The 18,117-nt window shown below is 44.2% G+C and overlaps 2 protein-coding genes across 2 annotated transcripts in view; both read right to left on the bottom strand.

The window, feature by feature from the left end:
• Window positions 1–339: 339 nt before the first annotated feature.
• On the bottom strand, window positions 340–12,118 carry LOC119227290 (ovarian cancer G-protein coupled receptor 1). The gene is made up of 7 exons (XM_037485948.2): window positions 12,052–12,118; window positions 5,539–5,756; window positions 4,478–4,627; window positions 4,244–4,377; window positions 3,885–4,107; window positions 2,615–2,795; window positions 340–2,035 (listed from the first exon to the last, which is right to left on the bottom strand). Exons 2-7 carry the CDS (start codon window positions 5,620–5,622, stop codon window positions 1,593–1,595), a joined length of 1,215 nt encoding a protein of 404 aa, XP_037341845.2. The 5' UTR covers window positions 5,623–5,756; window positions 12,052–12,118; the 3' UTR covers window positions 340–1,592.
• A 573-nt stretch (window positions 12,119–12,691) lies between these two features.
• Window positions 12,692–18,117, bottom strand: part of ccdc88c (coiled-coil domain containing 88C) — a 34,996-nt gene continuing 29,570 nt past the window's right edge. The window contains exon 31 of the mRNA XM_037485930.2: window positions 12,692–16,211. Within this exon, the coding sequence (XP_037341827.2) occupies window positions 15,447–16,211 (765 nt within the window). The 3' untranslated portion in view covers window positions 12,692–15,446. The remainder of the gene's footprint in view (window positions 16,212–18,117) is intronic.

The raw sequence follows: 18,117 nt of genomic DNA, 5'->3' as shown, positions 1-18,117 counted from the left end.
AGCTCCTGTTTGGGCTCCACCGTTCCTGAGAAAAGGTATTGTGCTACTTTTTAAGTCTGCACTGACGCTTTGGCAACTTCAACTGCACGAGTCCAAGAATGGTGCTTTCTCACACCAGCAGCATCACAAAGGGAAGTTTGAGCTCAGACTGAAACCACACAGACGCAGAGACCATGTTGGTACACATACACACACGCACAGACACACACACACACACACACACACACACACACACAGCAGTGCTGCATGTCTCAACGCCCAGTTTAAAATAAAAAAGAAAAGATTTCCCTTTACAGTTTCAAAGATTTATGAAAATATTCTTTGTATTCGTCACTGAAATAAGCAATTATCATCGACAAGCATCTTTGACCATGTTAATAGTTTCATAATAAATGACTTTCACCATAATGTTAGATATTCTGTAATAATTCAATATTGAACCATAAAGTCACAGTTAATTTCATATTTTTGAAAATTTGACAGTAATTCCATGTAGTATGCATGCAATAGCACGCATTATAGGATGTTTCTTCTCTAAACACGGATGCATGCTGATGTTGGGAACCAATAGACAGACCCCTTTAGAGCCTGTCGCATGCTGCATTCACTGACCCCTAAATGGAAATGTAACGCCATCGCTTACAGAGTATCAACCGGCCTTTTTTAGAATATATTCAACATTAAATATCAGGACTTCACAAATACAAAACAAATGCAGGGTATTACAAACTTTAAAGTTGAGGGGAAAGTTGGAGTGAAAGTTTTGAAACAAGTAGCAAGGGGAGCACAGTTATGTCATTTAGAGATTACCGTTTAAATAAAAAAAAACACTTCTAACAAAATAAATAACAAATCCGGTTATATATATGCTCAATTCATGAGCCCTTTTAACATCAAGCTCCTACCAGCATCATGGGTCTGATACGACAACTAGCATTTGGTGGCTAATTTTAGCTAGCGCATAACGTCATATCATGGCAGTTAGCTGACTTTATCCTGCTGCCACACGTTACATGTTACATGTTAAGGGTTCCCTTATCAATTATTTCTCAATTATTGGCCATATATTCGATTACACTGTTTAAAGTATAACGCTTTAAAGTGAATGACTTCCAATTCAACGTTTCTATGCTGAAGTGCACAGAAGCTACATATATTAATGTATATTAATGGACAACTTAAATGTATTCACACCCAAACAGAGTTCCATTTCAAACAAAGAGTTTTCTCATCACGAGACAAGATAGAAAAACATAAACTAATCCATACATTTATTATGAAAGGAATTGTATCGCTGTAGTATGAAATGAGCTGCCATGTACAGGATGTGGTGGCATCAGGTTCACTTGTTATCGTGTTTGTTCTCATACTGAACGCTCCGTGCTGCTACTTCATCACACAGGGACCATTTCATCAACATCTTTTTTACAGGTCACTATGAACACATTATTGTTAATAATCACTTACAACTGACCAACACAACTTTAGTTCAGGATTCACTAACCACTGAGTAAGCCGTGACCTACCGATCCCCCTTCAGAAAGAGGGTTATAATGGTAGGGGAAACACTGTGATGGAGGATTGTGGTCTCTTCAGTCCTCTTTGTGTCTGGACGGCTCTTCTATGCCTATCACACAGCTGGCCTTCCCATTCCCGCCAGCACAGGTGTCAGAGTTTCCATTATTCTGTACATTAAGGGGTATCAACGTTTTTTCATCAGTCTGTGAGATGAAATTTGGGTTTTTGCTGAGATCGTATGCTTTGAGGTTATTGAGCCCGCTGGTGTGTGTGAGCAGCATCACGGTCGGAGGTCCGTTGTTTTCGTCCGTGGCGACCTCCTGGGAATCGGTGGCTGGGTTGGCGGGGTTGGTGTTGCCACGGCGACAACAGCAGCAAAGAATTCTTGCAATAGGTTTGACTATGACTCTGTAGAGGCCACGGCGGGCACTTTCGCTTACGAAACAGTAGAGAGCGGGGTCGGCCACGCAGTTCAGGGTGGTCAGCAACAACGACAGGTGGTAGTAGTTAAATATTTCTGTAAAACAACCAAGACAGGTCACATGGTTAAGACAAAACGGTTTCATCCACCGTTAAATAAACAATTTACTGATTTACTGATCTGCGAATATCCCCCATCCAAACTGTTCATACAGGCAGTGATGCAACACTGAAGCTAGGAGTCAGGAGCGGACTGGCCATAGGCAAGTGCTAGACGACTTCCAGACTGAACAGCCTGTGGTCAGAGTTTTTATTCTTCAAAAAGGCAGACGTTACTGTCTGGTCCTTCACCGTGAAATGGCAAAGGGAATACTTTCAGTTGTGAATGAATTTGTGTCCCAGTAACCTGTTTTATTGAAATGGACTATGGAAACAATGGAAACAATGAAAGGACTACTGAAGTTTGCCTTCTTGGTGCAGACTGTGGAGATCTATGTTGATGTAACACATATTGTACATTCCAAAACAAAACAAGCATTATTGGTTGTTGCCTTTATTTGTGGAGCTAGAGCTCAGAAAAACCGTCTGGATATTGCAAGATTTCTACGTATATTTCTATACTTAATTAAACTTTGATATGAAAAACAGCCTTTTAGTCACTGAGAACATTGTGTACCTGTGATGAAGTTGCAGTCTCTCTCCAGCAGGGTGCGCACCAACAGGAAGACGTGGTAGGGGGAGAAGCACACGAGGAAGATGAGGATGGTGCTGCTGACCAACTGCTTGATCCTCGTCTTCTGGTCCGGCTGAGTCCCAGCGCTGCGACCCACGGCACGGAGAACACACAGGTAGCTGACCTGGAGCCAAACAAACACACACCACAGCCACTTAGATCATCACAATGCAAATTACTCCACTACATTTTTGCACACCTTCTCTGAAAAATCCAATCCAATTCTATTTTTTTTTTTTTTTAAGTTAAAGCTTTGTGTGCTCAAGGTAGAAAAAACAATGTTGTCACAAAGCCCTCATTCGCTTTTCTGAAGAGCCCTTTGGTACCTGTAGATGTGCAGCAGACCAACCCTGTCCCCCTAAACCTTGGCCACATTTCTACTGTTCATCCCCTGACTGTGACCCACTGAAAAGGGGTCCCGCCAGTTGAGAACCACTGATTTAGACCACAAATCTTGGGTTTACTTGAAATATTGGCACTTTTTAAAATATACGTTAACAGCAGCAAGATCCGGTTAAGGTTTTTAACGGAGCTCAGTGGAAGCACGGCCCACTCAAACACACCACTTCTGTTTGGAGACACGGCCCTGGGATCCATTTTCGGGGCTAATGTCGCCTTCCATTATCTTACAGTCAGTGGGTGAGATGTGTTTCACTGAATAGTAAAACCCACCCACACAGGTGTCCTTAAAGACCGTTGCCATGCTGACTGATAAATCATAAGGTGGAAAACCGGGTACGTCGTCCCTGCAGTGGTCTTCACTCCGCTGCAGCCTGTGCTCGTCTTCCCAATGCACTGAGCTTTAGACCCTCCACTTCATAACTGGAGCAACTGTATTAGTGTAAAGATGGCAGATGTCTGGGGGAGGTGAGAGGGGTGAAAACCAAAAATGTCAGCCGGAATGAACCGAGTCCACATTGACCTACTTTACTGAAGTTCTTTCATTCAACCAAATATACATGAAAACCTTTATTTTGAAAGGACACAATGCATGAAAAAAGTTAAGACCATTCCAAAATGATGCCATGGTGCCACCTAGTCACAGGTGAAAGAGCGCAGGGCCACTGATCAAGCTGTGAGTTAGAACGTTAGATCGTTAGACACAAGGTTGAATTAGGAAAGCTGCTGTAAGGGGAAACGTATGTGGGTGTCTGCAGTCACCAAAAGGTCATGACATTTATGATTTGGAAATAGCAACAAAGAGCTCTCATACCGATAGAATAGCCAGCGGGAACATGAAGCCAACAGTGAAGCGGTAATAGTTGATGGGATACTCCCACGACTGCATGGGGTAGTGCTCAAAGCACACTGATTGGTTCTTCCGGTCTTTGCTCAGTTCTTTATGGCGGAAGAAAACCACACCGACGGCGATCTCTTTGAGCCAGATAACGAGGCTAACGAGCCACGCGGCTCTCATGGAGCGCAGAGAGGTGAACCTGAAGGCAGGGAACAGGTAGGGTTAAATGGGCTCTCATATTACAACCCTTATGATATGAAAATGTGAAGCGGATTGAGGCAAACAGTGGTAGTGTCCTGCTTTTGGTATTTCTATCAAGCCCCATCAAAAATGACCTTAACGGGTGCACCACAGCCAAGTAGCGATCCAGGCTGATGCAGCAAAGGAAACCAATGCTGATGTAGATGTTCTCGTAGAGCAGGAAGCCGCAGAGCTGACACAACCACTCCCTGTGGCTCCAGTCATCGTCCTGAAACAGCAACACACATACAGGTAGAGGACCCTTAAATGAATGCACTCAAATTACAGTTTCAGTTCTTAAAGTGGGTAGACGAGTGGTTGTGCTTTACCTGAAAGAAATACTGTAGCCACAGTGGTAAGGACGCCAGGTACAACAGATCAGACACGGTGAGGTTCATCAAATAAACTCCCAGCTCGTTGTTCTGCTTGAGCTGCAGGGCGGCGTGGTACAGAGAGTACAGGTTGGAAGGGACGCCCACCTGCAATCAAGAGCACTTCATCATTCTGTTACTTACAAACACATGTTTAATGATTCAGCCAAACCCCGGATCACGTTCAACACTACCAACATGCACTCCTTCTAAAACATCTGCACATGGGAAGTGTTTAATGGCTCTGCTCAGGGAAACAAGTTATCACAGTTATCAAGTGCTTCGGTTTTAGGTACTAAGTCACGGCTCATAAACCAAGCCGGTTGGAGTTGGGTTGAGGGGAAGATTGTGGTTTTGGTTTCTAAATGTTAATTACAAGTCTGTGATATCTGTCTTCTGCACGATAGTAGAACACAGTACTGCCAACCCAGCGCCCACTACATCATTTCCTCCTCAATTGTTGACATGAACAATAAGGAAAATAATCTGGATTGAATTCCTAAGGCAGCTTGATGCACATTTGAATCAAATAAAATCTCCCTGAGCAGCGTCTCTCCTTGCATGTTCTTCTTTACAGAGTCACAGAGTGTGCGCAGAGGTTTTATTTATTATTCAAGCGCAGGTTGTATTTCCAAAGTGAGTCAACCGATGTACTAATCATGATAAAAACATTAGTGCAGATACGAATCATTTAAAGATGCAACCAGCTGCTCGATAACCAATACCAAAACGATGCTTTGAGGCACTTCCTCGTAACCAAATCCCTCAGTAATCTACAGGACACAGAAGGGGGCACCTCTGACACGTCTCCATTACAGTGATAACACAATAAAACATGAAACAGCTGCAATTCGCACACTTTAACTGAGCGTGTGCGTCAATGCTAGAATGTTGTGATTGTGGGTTATCAGAGCGTGAGATGTTAAGACCTGAAGCACAGGAAAAACAAAGCTTTCTAAATACTTATGCACTTTATGAAAAAAACAGTTTTGTGCAGGTATTGAAGTGCACAAACTTACCAATAGTACAAGTATGTACACACAGGAGAAAAGGTACTGGTGGATCTCATGCCCGATGGTGCAGTTCATCATGTCCTCAGACATGGTATCACACCCACTCCCACTCACACTAATCCACCTTTAACATGCACAACATGACGGAACAACACACACACAAATCTTCATGTCGGTTGAGTTTTTCCTCTTCTCTGATTGCGTAATCCAGTTTCATCTGGCCACTGTGGAACACAGAAGAATTCATCTTCATCAGAGATTAAACACTTTTGGCTAAATGTCCTCGCAAAGCAGGAAGCAGTCATCATCCTCTCAAACATACGGGGACAGTGAAGTCTTCCCTTATGTCACACATAGTACGTTGAATAGGAAAATGTGTAGTTTGTAACAAAGTGAAATGTGACTGCCTTAATCCTACTAACCAAGATGAAGACGTTTTTGCCAGTGAAAACATCTCAAATTGTAAAAAAGTTGAAAAAGTGCAAGTGACCAATAATTTCATTAACCAACTAAAAATAGCTAATAAAGCATTCAATGGCCACTACCGATCTCTCATCAGGAGGGAAGCTGCTACACTACTGTAGATTATCATCACTCGAAAGTTCCCTCACAGCCGCAAAAGCGAGCTGCGGAGTGAAGAAACACCTTCCTGTTTTTACACCGCTGCATTCTGTCCACACAAGCACTGAGCCCTTAGTTTGCCAGTCATCGTGGCAAGTTGGTTTTAGCACATTTCAACATCAAGGCAAAGTAATGCACATACAATGGAGTGTGAGACCTCTGACCAACGCAGCCCCGGAACTCTACATGCAAGTGCAACTTTATTCAGGTCCGATTTTACTTGGGCTTTTCTGGGTTCTGTAAGAAAAGTGAGCACATGAATAGCGTCTAAATTGAGCACTGCTTCCTCTCTGCGGCCGCAGTGTCAGCGGCCCGTGTAACCGATTCTTTTCTTTGCCTCTTTAGAACGGCTCCATAATAACACACTGTGCAACCATTTAAAGCCACGTGAACACAACAAACTGCACCCACAAGCCCCGGCTCGCTCTCCCTTCCCTTCCTTTCCTCAACAAGCCACCGGCAGCTGGACACGCTGATGCATTCCTCAAGTGTCAATGTAGAAGAGCTCTGCACACGTGGACTACTTTACTGATTGAGGCCGTCACACAGGAGTGAAGCTTTTCCTGCACCAGTTAACCTGCATCACCTGACCTCTATAGCCTCAATAGAGGTTTGGAAGTCACAAACATTTCGTGAGGTCCCGTTGATGGGGGGGGGGATGCATTTTTGTAACGGTTGCTTGTGGCCAGTCGCTGAAGTTCTGTTGTTCTTTCTGCCTTTTTAGTGTATTGGATGTTTTTTTGCCTTGTTCTTAAAGTGCTGTTCTTAAACGTACTGTGATTGCGTGCTGATAAGTGTACATGGTTTTCTCATTGGGCCGCATTGTGTTGAAGGAGTTGTCTTACCGATACTCTCCTTCCTCCTGAACTTCGGTCACTTTCTTTCTGCTTCCCTGTCACATTTGGAGGGACTGCTTCAAAACCACTAGCCAGGAAGTAATGGGAAGGCCACAGAGTGAGGACTTACTGGATCACAGTCAGAACGCTGCAGCTCGAGTTCTCACCAAGACCAAGTGGATCACATCCCTCCAGTTCTGAGGTCTCTACTCTGACTTCCTGTCCAACAAAGAGAGTCAAACGCTAACACAACACGATCACTACGTCGTCTGCAAGCACACACACCAACTCAACCTGAATCATCAAACATCTGCATGCTGTGCGATTGTATTCATTTATAAATATATTTGTCCCTCATTCACTCTACATCTTTGCTTCGTTGACTATTGAGCTGCTCTAACAACTGAATTTTCTCCATCTGGCATCAATAACGCTCTGATCTTATCAAGAGCCTTTTGCATGTTTTTAAAATATTGTTTCATTTTAGAAATCTGTGAACAATATTCATCAAACAAGTTTGTTGTATTAAATAAGTGTATTTGAACCCTAATTGTAAAAGCTCCTTGCCTTTAAATAAAATCTTGTAATGTATGAATTGAATGTGATAGATTTCTGCTGCAGAACGGTGCAAAGCAGCACAAAGAGTTCACGCACAGTGTCAACTACACCACTTCTGAGAGGGGATTGGTTCTCTGTTTGCTATCAAAGCGCAGGATGAACAGGCTGTTTGTGCTTCAATCACCTCTGGGGAGAGTGGGGGCCGCTAGCCTCTCACACTGCTATTTTGTATACGGTACACGAAAAAAATATATATACATGTATATACAGCATGTTGACTTTCCATCATATTTCACACACACAATGCAGTTTATGCTGTAAGTTTGCTATACACAACTACTACCCTGTGCGAGTACAGCACACTACACATGTGAACAACATCTTAACATCCTTCTCTATGGCGGCCTGAATGCCATTGCTGCTCTTTGATCAATGACCCTGACAGCAGTAACCGTGGCAACAGCAGCAAGATGTAAATCAACCAATAAAGAGTGTCCTGTCGCGACTACAGAGATTATGCTGTTCCCCTTCATTACATCATTAACCTGCATCATCGTCACCCTCATCACTGTCGTCCATGATGTCGTCCATGATTGTTACAACATGTGTTGTGTGGACATACAAACACATTTCCTCCGTATCGGATGTTAGTGTGTACTCCCCAGCGCAGTGTCACTTTGTGTTACTGGCTTACTCAAAGCAAATCTTCTATGTTTGCTTATTTTACCAGTCAGCACCAATTATGCCTCAATTCTTGGACTGAGAAGTTCAGTAACAGCATCCTTTTTGCAGTGTTATAATAAGTGAACATATGGAAAGGAGTGATTGTAATTCCAAAGGGTGTATGTAGCCTGTGGGAAACCCTGGCCCTGACCCTCTAATGTGAGCTCGCTATGATTTGTCACTCTGCTTCCACAGCACACTTTGGGATTTATTGACCGGGCGGCTGTTTGATTCACAACAAACTCAGGCAGGAGCCACACACACAATGAGATGCAGGCCAGAGTATGGTGACCGTTGTTCATGTAAAGCTGATGTGAAGAGAGGTGATGTTCAGCACTCACTAACATCTACTGTTGACTCAAAACACCATGTTGGCGTGTGGATTAACAGCTTTGTTCATGCAAATGACCTCCCTGTCTCAACAGTCCACCTGTGATGACTGTATATATAATATAATAATACAAGTTGCTTTTATTGTCACAGACATCATGCCGAGGGTCTTTATGCTGCCCAATAGACCAGTAGAAGCAGAATGGCCCCCGAAGGCCGGCAGTTATTCAAATGATAGAAAGTGAGCTCTGATGTGATGGTGAGATCATGCAAACACTCTCCTTTTTCTCTCATCAAACTAGGGGCTCAGCTTTGCTTTTCCTAACGTACTTTATATATTTTTTGTGGAAATGTGTCATTTCTAATATGAGCATATTACCGTTGTGAACGTTTATTGTATTTAACAACTGTGCTTAAAATAACTACTTGAGTGCAATCGCTCTACTCAAGAACTTTTAGACACTAACCACTGTAGTTTTGTCCAGATATTTTAAAGAAATGATACATGTGGGTTTTTTATCTCAATACTCAAAGCAATGAATGCTTTTTAACCTAAATGAGCTATGAGCACAGATGATAACCCTCGTCTCCCCTCTGAATCACCACCACAGATCCATCCTGAAAGCTCCCCTGTTTGGATAAGCAATCAATAATTCAGAGCATTGTACACATTATTGAAATGCTTGACAGCTACATTCATAACAAATAGAAATAGAAATCTTTTGTCAAAAACTAAAACTTGGGACAGCTACTTGACCTGGTTCTGATCTGCTGACAATAGACAGCGCAGCCATTGAAAGTAATGATCGATTAGAGAGTGATGAGTTAGAGCCTTACTTGGATTCACTTATTATTTCAGTTACAGTTGAAAATGATATCATTAATATAGAAGTGGAGTCACAAGCACAAATCAACCGACCACACAAACATAAGAGGCGATGAACCTGATACTTGTTTGGTTAATTGAACTCCCCACTTAATGAGAGGAGCTATATGGCCATATACCGGCAATCAGCCAATGCGATAGCTGTCAGTCAAACCAAGTCATCCATGTGCTGAATCTCCCACATCTAGCATTTGAAGAGAAACATAGAAAGCAGCCGTTCTTGTAGTAGGGTGGAGACAGGCCTCAGTATCCTTGCATCGGGGGCTTTTCTTCTCAAATGGATGAAAGCCTGTGCAGCTGAATGTAAATAAGAAATGAGCTTTACACCAGCCAGCTTCAGTTCAGACACTATCCTGTATCCTGAGAGACATGGAAGCAACAGGAGATATCAGTTACAAGCGGACGTTAGGGTCAACTGAAGGGGCTTTGGAGAAAGCACCTGCTGCCAGTGAACACTCCCACAGAATAATAACTAAATCTTTGTACGAGAAGTAACAAGGAAGCCCTGAGTCCTGCTAGGAAACGGCCACCTTCTACGGGTCTTGACAAGATCCCCAGAGGCATCGGGCAGGGTCCAGGGATGTTCTCGGTTTAATTGGTCCTGAACAATGACCCGTTCCGTCATCAATGACGACAACACCTGCAATCAGAGACCCTCTTAAGCATCCGGCGGAGGTCCCAAGGGGAAGCTGCAATAGGGTTGTGGACTTCTGAAACCCCACTAATGACACACACGAGTCCAGCTGCCTCTAGGGGGAGTTTGGGGGTCTTCAAGGTATCATTGGTTTTTACTAGGGACTGTGAGGGGGCTCAAGTCTTTTAGGAACCCTGGAACCCCCTGCAGGACGACCGGGATGCGTCCACCAGGGTCATTTGATTCCCTTGTGGCCCCTTGGCAGTCACAAAGGACCCTTGGACTCTCCCCCAGGCCCTTGGCAGTCCTTACTCCCCACATGTAGCTCTACCGTCCTGAGACGGCCTCTCCATAGATGAAGGGACTTAGTGTCCACAAAGGGTCGCTGCATTCTGTCCAACTGGTGCCCAATGTCTGGGCCTGGACCCAAGTGTGTGCCGTAAGGAGATTAGAAAGGAGTCCCTGCATTGAGAATCAACCGCAGAAGTCAAAAGGAATCAACATGTATTTGTGAGTTTGGAGGCGAGCGGCTGCAGTGTCCCCCTTGTGACTGCTGATGTGAAAGTGAGGGGGAAACAATTGGATTTGCAGTGTGTGTACTACGTGCCAGTGGTTAGAAAGGACTTGCATTGCTTTTCTCTTTTCTGACTATAGGTTGATTTCCTTCATTTTGTACCATGTGAATCGTATTCGTTTGCTCTTTGCTTTGACAAAGGCTGTTTTTATAAATGATGATCAGTCGGTGCAAGAGAGCCGGACAAGTGTCCACATGTGACGGATAGGAAGTCTCAGGGTGAGTTAGCAGAGCTGCTGGGGCTCTGTTTTTGTGGGCAGGGAGTCAACGTTAGGTTATGGGAAAATTAGAGTGCATCTCATATTAAATTGGAAGCATAGAGACTGTATTGACTTGTATTGTAGGCAAACCTTATCAAGCCAAAGACGTTAAATAACGCTGGATGTTGTGACACTATACACTATATGTAAGGGATTTGGAAAATCTGTATTTGATTGAATAGTAAAGCCACAAAACATCTCTAACTTTGAAAGATTCAAAATGAAAAGCTTAACGCAAAAGATTTCTTAACTCAATGTTTTTTTCTGGAGCTTTCAAGCACATCTCATGGACCATCTATGCAGTAAAGACCAATCATCTACAGTACAGTACGTGTCATATTGTTCCCTAAAGGCCACCCTATCACGTTACACATTATGGAAAATAGTTAATGTAATCACTCACTCAGTTACTGCTCCTCCAGTGAGCCACACCGCCAGAGAGGAAGCATCCGTCTTACTGTCCCAAGTGCTCACTAGACCGCGGTAACTTTATCATCCAAATACTCCTCACACATGAAGATACAGTGGTCTTAATGCTACATCCCATCACTATAGAGCCTGTCGCAGATTCCACACACAATCATGCTGTGGATATCACAGCAATTGAGGACCAGTGATGGCAAATGTCTCCGTGGGACTCCAAGAGCACTGCTTGTGTCCACCAACAGCCTGCTGACTGACCGACTTGATAGTTCAGATCAATAATTAATCACTCTGCACTGGAGAACCTGGGGGCGCATTTGTTAGTCATCTCACCTCTTCACTGTCACAAGTGATTGCTTCATAATAACCCATATTAATAACTCACATCAATAAACCATATTAATAACCCATATCTATAACCCATATTAATAACTCACATCAATTAACCATATTAATAACTCACATTAATAACTCACATCAATTAACCATAGTAATAACCCATTGTAATGACCCATAGTAATAAAGCCTAATCAACAGGAGTGCGCTGATGTCTCTTCAGCCTCAGACACCTCAAGCCAAAGACACAACGAATAATAAACACTGAAACAATACACACAATCCCTTGTGAGGACAACTAGTCCTAAAAGGTCCCTGAGAGAAGAAAGGCTTCTTACCGGCTCCTCCGCTCTGCAGGTCCGTAGCACAGAGCAGCTCTGGGGCGCTCTGACTGAGACATGCACACACACTCACACACGTGGTTCATCTCCCTGAAGCACACCCCCTGCCTACACACACACGCTGCGCACACGCTGCGCACACATGCTTGTGCAGTAACAAACTAAATCATGTTGATTTATGAAATAAACTGGAATACAATCACAACACAATTTAGGACATCTAAACAAAATGTTGAGTAACGCAGTGCTTTGGGATTTTTCACAGCACACGATGGACACCCAGAAAAAACAAATAACGCATTGCAAGGCGCTGGTGAGTGTCAGCGTCGTATTTTGAACGTACTGCTGAGGTTTCCACAGCGGAGACATATAGTTCATAATAGGAAACCTTCACTGTCACTTTGAAAACAGCCTTTACACCGTTAAACCAATGACTGATCAGCAACAGATTTGGTCCCCGCCTACTTTCTGTGAAGCCGATGCCATCCACATACAGAACAGGGAGTATATGAATATTTATGTCTCCATGATATATTCTTAAACATTTGCAATGGTTGCCTTCACAACATTCATATTGCTGAAGTGCGTAGCTCCTGAGCTAAAAGAATTAGAAAAAAACACAATGCATAGGAGCATCAGTCCAAGTCTGTAAATCTTTATTAGCGGAAAGCTTCAACTTCAGTTTCTACCAGGTCACTCTAGTAGCTTCTTCTACACACTAGTCACATGACAGTCATATGACAGCCAGGGGGGAAGTCCAGCTCCTGCAAGAGACCTCAGTGACGTGGGCCCAACGCCACCTTCTGCTCGCACTTCTCTCCTCGTTGGTGTTGACGTGGGGCCGGCCTCCGCCCGCTCAACCACAGGGCAGGAAGCACCAGGAACCATCAACCCCCCCCCAAACGGAATGATGGGACAGTACAGTTGTGCAGGGACACACACACAAACACATGACAATAAGGAGACGGTACATGTACCACATCGTCGCAGGACTACAATGTTTTAACAACAATTTAAAAAAATCTACAACTCTTGGAACTGCACCTTTCCTCAGTGTAAAGGGTTATTCAGAAAATGTTTTTTTTTGTCTCCAGTTCCAGAGGGTTTTACAAAATATTTGCCCGTTAATAAAACTCTAATGTCATGTACAAATGTTACATGTAAAATAATTTAGCTGGCGTTGGCTTTCTGTTCAACAGGTGAGCGGAAAAGTAAGTCAAAAGTCAAATATTCACTTGCAGTGTTGCATCATCCTCTTCCTCCCTCTTAGTGCTCTTAGGAAAGTCGTCAGCATTGCTTTGTATTTACAGACAGCAGTACCTGCAGAAGGTCCCTCCACTACAATAAGAAGCATAAGCTCCTTTATACCCCCCCACATCTTCATCCTCCTCTTCACTTTGTCTGCTGGAAACCCATCCGTCACACCTCTCACCACTAGTAGGTGGAGGCTCCAGTGTGGTTGATTTGTTGTGTACATTTCATAAGGTCTTATAGTGTAAAGATTGTGTGTGATGTCTCACAACTTATTCTTGTGAGACATCACACACATGGTCCCCATTTCCCCATTTTGGTGTCGAAGTGATTAATGGGGTCAACACTTGAAATTGATCAGATGCGCTGTAGCGCCGTCACGTACACTAAACGGGCTCAGGGAGTAGAGAGATCACTACAGAGTCTACATCCCACAATGAGCCGTGTCGTTAGAGCAGCCTTCCTGTGTGGTCACAGGAGCACCACCCGTCTGCTTCACCCGCCTCTCTTTGTTCACCCTTTTATCTGCACAAGCTCTTCATCCATATACTGCTGCTCAAATAATTACAGGCAGCAATTTAATTCAAAGACCGCATCAACCTTCTCAATATGGTTCTATTCAAACGTGACGTATTAAATCAGAGACAACGCAAAACAAACTGCTGGGGCGGCCCCCCGTTCCCACTGTTGTCCTCTAATAATAAGTCACCTTGCAGGTTCAGAGGAAGATGCTTCTCCTCCGATAAAGTTACAAGGCACATATAATGTAAAAGACACAAATTCTAAAACGATTGCCCCAAGATTGTCACATCAAAACAAAAATATTGAAAATACGGTCCAGGTCAAAGAATACCAGTTATGTTGACAGCGTGGGTCTGCAGTGCTCCATTGTGGATGGAAGTGTCCCAATGTAGGACCCAGTGAGACTGCTGCTGCTGGGTCATGATTCACCATCATAGCATGAGAACACAATCTTATGTTTACCAACACTTTCAGTCATCAGAAAAACTCTACTGCCAAAGTGCAAACTAACTCTCCAGATCCCAGTGGGGCTCTCTGTGCAGTGCAGCAGCCCACCATACCAAAACCCAGTGGTTCGACCAGTGGTGTGTGTGTGTGTGTGTGTGTGTAAACAAAGTCCAACTCAATGGTCTACGACACCACAACCAAGCCCCTGAAGGACAGCTCTTCCGTGTCTGTGTATATCATTATATGTATGCATGTAAGTGAAGATACTGTTGGCTCACAATGTGCAACATTTCCAGTAAAGTGTTAAGAGTGTTGCATGCTGGGACATAATCTAAAGATGGAGAGAGAAGACTGTCATTTAACTGGGAGGAGCGCCTCGCCTTCGGCCCTGTTTATCTATCCATCCTCCTGATTTATTCTGGCTCTCTCTGCTTCAATCCCATTCCTACTCTCGCTCCTCTCTTCCAGTGTTTGTTCTAGATAACAGAGGAGGAGAAATCTAATACATTCAGTCGTTCGTGCCTTTGCTTCAATCAAATCATTCCCGGTGGGCAGTTCTGTTCTGTGGCCTCCAGGTAAACGTTCTCAGGGGCAAACAGTGCATCGGTCAGCGGTCCAAGGAGTTCCAGCTCATAGACCAAGCCAGTCAGTATTCTGCATCTGGGGCGTGTACGTGTGGTGGTACTCCATTTCTGGATGTGAAAAATAAAAAACGACCCGTGATAATAAAACAGCAGAGACAAATGAATTGCAGCCTTCTCAGAAACCGTCTATAGTGTAGTGGTCATATGTACAATGCATGCACCTCCACGGGATCCTGCACGTGATGAAAAGCGCTGAAATGTTTCTACAGATCCAGTAGTCGAGGTGGGATGTGATTGTGTTTGTGCAGTCCGTAAACCTTCTTCAGGGTTATTCAGCTGGATCGGCAGGTAGAATATGGAATCAGGTCAGGTTGTTGAGTTTGTTCAATAAAATACAAACTGAAGTCATGACTCTTATGTACATATTCAATTTGGCTGCTGCTTTCCAGTATTTTGACTTACTCCCAACTGATGTTATAACATATTCCCACAGTATGTGACGCAGGCCAGAGACGGACTGCTTTGGTTTGGATTCAGCCCCAGCAGACTGTAGTCGGAGTGTTTGGTTTCTGTCTTTAGAGTCAGTGTTTAGACACAGCCGTACTCGTACCACACAGTCTGAGGGTCGTTGTTGGGGTCAGGGGAAGCCGGTGTGCTCTTTGGGCGTTCCACGGAGACACACCCCGCTGTCTCGCTTTCTTTATTTAAGTCCCCCAACTGCCCCCCCATTAACGTCTCCCCATGCTCCGAGGCGTCGTTAGGCTGCGTGGCTGGCACAGCCCTGACGGGGGTTACCATGGCGACCTCTCCGCGGTGGTGGTAGGTGGTGGACGAGGTGGGGCTGTTTCGAGAGACGGGTGTCCTCCCTCTCTCTCTTTCTCTCTCCGCTTGCCTCTCTGTTTGCAGGTTTAGAGAGGACGAATGGTGAATAGGCGGATTCAAGAAGCTGACGTCTCCGTGCTGATTGGTCGGGCCAGCCAGTCGAGCAGAGAGTGGCCGCTCTCTCGCACTAGCCCCTCCCCCTTGTCTCCGAACGACCCCATCCGATTGGCCATCATTTCCACGGAAACTGTCTGGCCCGTTGGAGCGCAGCAGATCAGCTGAGGCCAGGCTGAAAGCCCTGCTCAGTGATTGGCTGCTTCTCTGGGTGACGAGCTGGCCGGAGGCTGGGGATTGGCCAACAGGCTGCCGGGGCAAGGGTTTGACACTCTGGCCTGGCCTCTGGGTGGACGTCTGCACGGTGGGAGTGACGTAGCTCGTGGGGGTCATCTGATCTCTACCGGCGGGAGCCAAGGAGGCGGGACTTCTGGTGAAATAGTCCGTCATCAAGTCCTCCTTGCTTCCTGTTGACACCTAGACAAAAGAAGAAAAGTTTAAAAAAACGACAAATTTAGGTTGACGGGTTCAGTGATTTCAATATTTAACAACACAGCAGGTGACACATGGCCGCAACGTCACACAGCACTACCCGTCTGTATATACTGATAGCTGATATAGCATAGCTGCTGTGTGACACATTAGTACGCCACTCGCTCCAGTGGCGGTCTCCTGCTTTGGACATTGGACAGATGTCTCCACCTAGTTGTGGACTTTGTAGACAGTCAGATGGGACTTCGGGAACCATTTAGAAAATATCTGTACCTTGTATTGTTTTTGTGCCAATGTGAGGGTTTCAGGACAGAAGATGTGTTGCATGTGTACAGACTGTAGAGCCCTCTGAGGCAAATTTGTAATTTGTGATTTTGGGCTATATGAAAAAAAAAAAATATTATTACTACAGCTGTATTTTAAAATAAACTAAAGGAGACTCAACTAAATCAGCGTTGGGAGAATGTGCCATAAGGGCTAACATGTTGGACAAGTACTGGTACCTCCCAGACTCATTTTGGGTTTGGGCCAGATTCCGCCCACTTTGATCTCAAGTGGGCCAGACCATTAAAAATCATAGCGGGGGTGGTGCCACACAGACAGTCCGGCCGACGGGGGGGACACAGACCTTTTGGAGTAACGCCGTCGTCAAAAAGGTCTAACGAGGTGTCCCCACACTTTTTTGGCTTGCGAGCTACTTTTTACTTAACTTTTTAATCCAGGTCATGGCGATCTACCCCTTCTTTATATTAAAAGAAACCCCCACAACGAGCCTCTCATGAGATTCAGCTAGCAAAATGTTATTTTTTTAACTGGCAAAAAAATTCTTATGAACACAGGTTTTAATTGCAAGAAAACTAATTATTGAAAGGTCATTAGCAAACTCTTTTTGGTATCATCAATCAATAAGAATTATTATGGGCGTTACAGTTCTTTTAATGAAACAGCAGATCGGCGTTAAGTGATATTCTCACGGTCCGAACGCGGATGACAGGCGGAAATGAAACTTCTGATTTGTAGGCAGGAGTCTACCTCAGCTGTTGGATGAGAGGTGTAAAGTACTACTTCAGGAATTTGGACTATGACTAACACGTTATAAAAGCGTCATTTTTTTGGCTGAATGTCTCATGTGCTCTATGGTGATGCACATTAAAGGCTGTTTATTAACTGATCAAAGGCTGGCGTAATCTTAAATATGTCACTCCAGGAAGAGATGACTAAGCAGTACCATGGAACTCAGAGTTTAAATTGATTTCCTCAATGTCATCATCTTTAAAGACAATAACAATTAAACAAACAACAGCCAACTAAAAGAAAGGACTTCTTCTTTTCGTCTGTCTGTCTTGAGTTTTACTGCATAATTGTACCATACAGTCATCTCGCACTAGGAGCGGGTAGGTCATTCAAGGGGTCTCATGGCTGTCCGGTGAGTGTTATGTGTGATGAATGGCGCGCTCAGAACCAAACAAACACTAGCAGACTGCGGGGGCTCGAGGCTCGGAGGAGAATTCATTAACGGCTCCTTTCCATCATAACATTTAAGACATTTGTGCGTTGTTTATGCTTTGAGATTAATCCCAACATTAACCATTACCTTCAAGATGGGTTGAAGACTGAGAGTGATTCAGTGACATAATCATTGGCAAGGAATTTGTGATTCACATAGAAAACACATTATGTTTTTCTCTTAAGGTGACTTATCTGTAATTTTTTACTTTCCTCCCCGATCATGCATTTTAATGCCTGACATGACCTGTACAGATACCTCTCCAACGGAAATAACACACCCATGGGAGCCCTGTAATAATGATTTGTCCCTTCTCACCGGTGAGTGTGTGTTACTCACCGTGAGGCCGTTTTCTTTAACCTATTTGGCACTAAAATGCACCAC

This window comes from Pungitius pungitius, chromosome 14 (genome assembly GCF_949316345.1).
Source record: "Pungitius pungitius chromosome 14, fPunPun2.1, whole genome shotgun sequence".
Lineage (NCBI taxonomy): Eukaryota > Metazoa > Chordata > Actinopteri > Perciformes > Gasterosteidae > Pungitius > Pungitius pungitius.
This window is presented reverse-complemented; position numbering and strand designations above follow the sequence as displayed.

Bases quoted from the DNA above. Each gene is read 5' to 3' on its own strand.
- LOC119227290 (XM_037485948.2), bottom strand. From the start codon at position 5,622: ATGTCTGAGGACATGATGAACTGCACCATCGGGCATGAGATCCACCAG. The intron at 4,108-4,243 runs GTCATTTTTGAT...CCCTGCCTTCAG, and splicing joins GCTGTGGTGCACCCGTTAAG to GTTCACCTCTCTGCGCTCCA. The intron at 2,796-3,884 runs GTATGAGAGCTC...GTTTGGCTCCAG, and splicing joins TCCCGCTGGCTATTCTATCG to GTCAGCTACCTGTGTGTTCT.